General features: G+C 42.4%; 1 protein-coding gene across 1 annotated transcript in view; it reads right to left on the reverse strand.

The window, feature by feature from the left end:
• Positions 1 to 178, reverse strand: part of LOC119289494 — a 1,876-nt gene extending 1,698 nt beyond the window's left edge. Inside the window, exon 1 of the mRNA XM_037568800.1 lies at positions 40 to 178. Coding sequence (XP_037424697.1) covers positions 40 to 130 — 91 coding nt within the window. The 5' untranslated portion in view covers positions 131 to 178. The remainder of the gene's footprint in view (positions 1 to 39) is intronic.
• Positions 179 to 434: the final 256 nt, after the last annotated feature.

Consider the following 434-nt stretch of genomic DNA (forward strand, 5'->3'; position numbering starts at 1 on the left):
CTCTTACTACTTGAATGAAGAGAAAGCATGTTTAATTACCGGGTGGGTGGCGTTGTAGTGGAGGAGAGCGTGGCGGTGTCGTGCCTTCTACTGAACCTGACGCATGATGGCGGTGTTGTGCCTTCTGCATCAAATGCAATTGGAGCAAACTTACTTGGTACTGTTATAATTGTTCAACATAGATACTTCAACAGCACTCTGCCCTATTAATGAAACATGGACGAGGTCTTCTCATCAGAGCGACATGATGGACAAAGTTGGAACCAATGGCGATGGGGTAACCTCACACACATCTTTCCATAATGCAATTCTGCAGACACAACCAAAGTATATTTACTATTTATTTTTGAGTCAATTGCACGGTTCAGTTTTATTTTGAGTCAATTGCACGGTTTAGTTTAGTCCAGAAAGTTACAAGTCGTGTTTGATGGTGG

The sequence above is a fragment of the Triticum dicoccoides genome, chromosome 4A, assembly GCF_002162155.2.
Source record: "Triticum dicoccoides isolate Atlit2015 ecotype Zavitan chromosome 4A, WEW_v2.0, whole genome shotgun sequence".
Lineage (NCBI taxonomy): Eukaryota > Viridiplantae > Streptophyta > Magnoliopsida > Poales > Poaceae > Triticum > Triticum dicoccoides.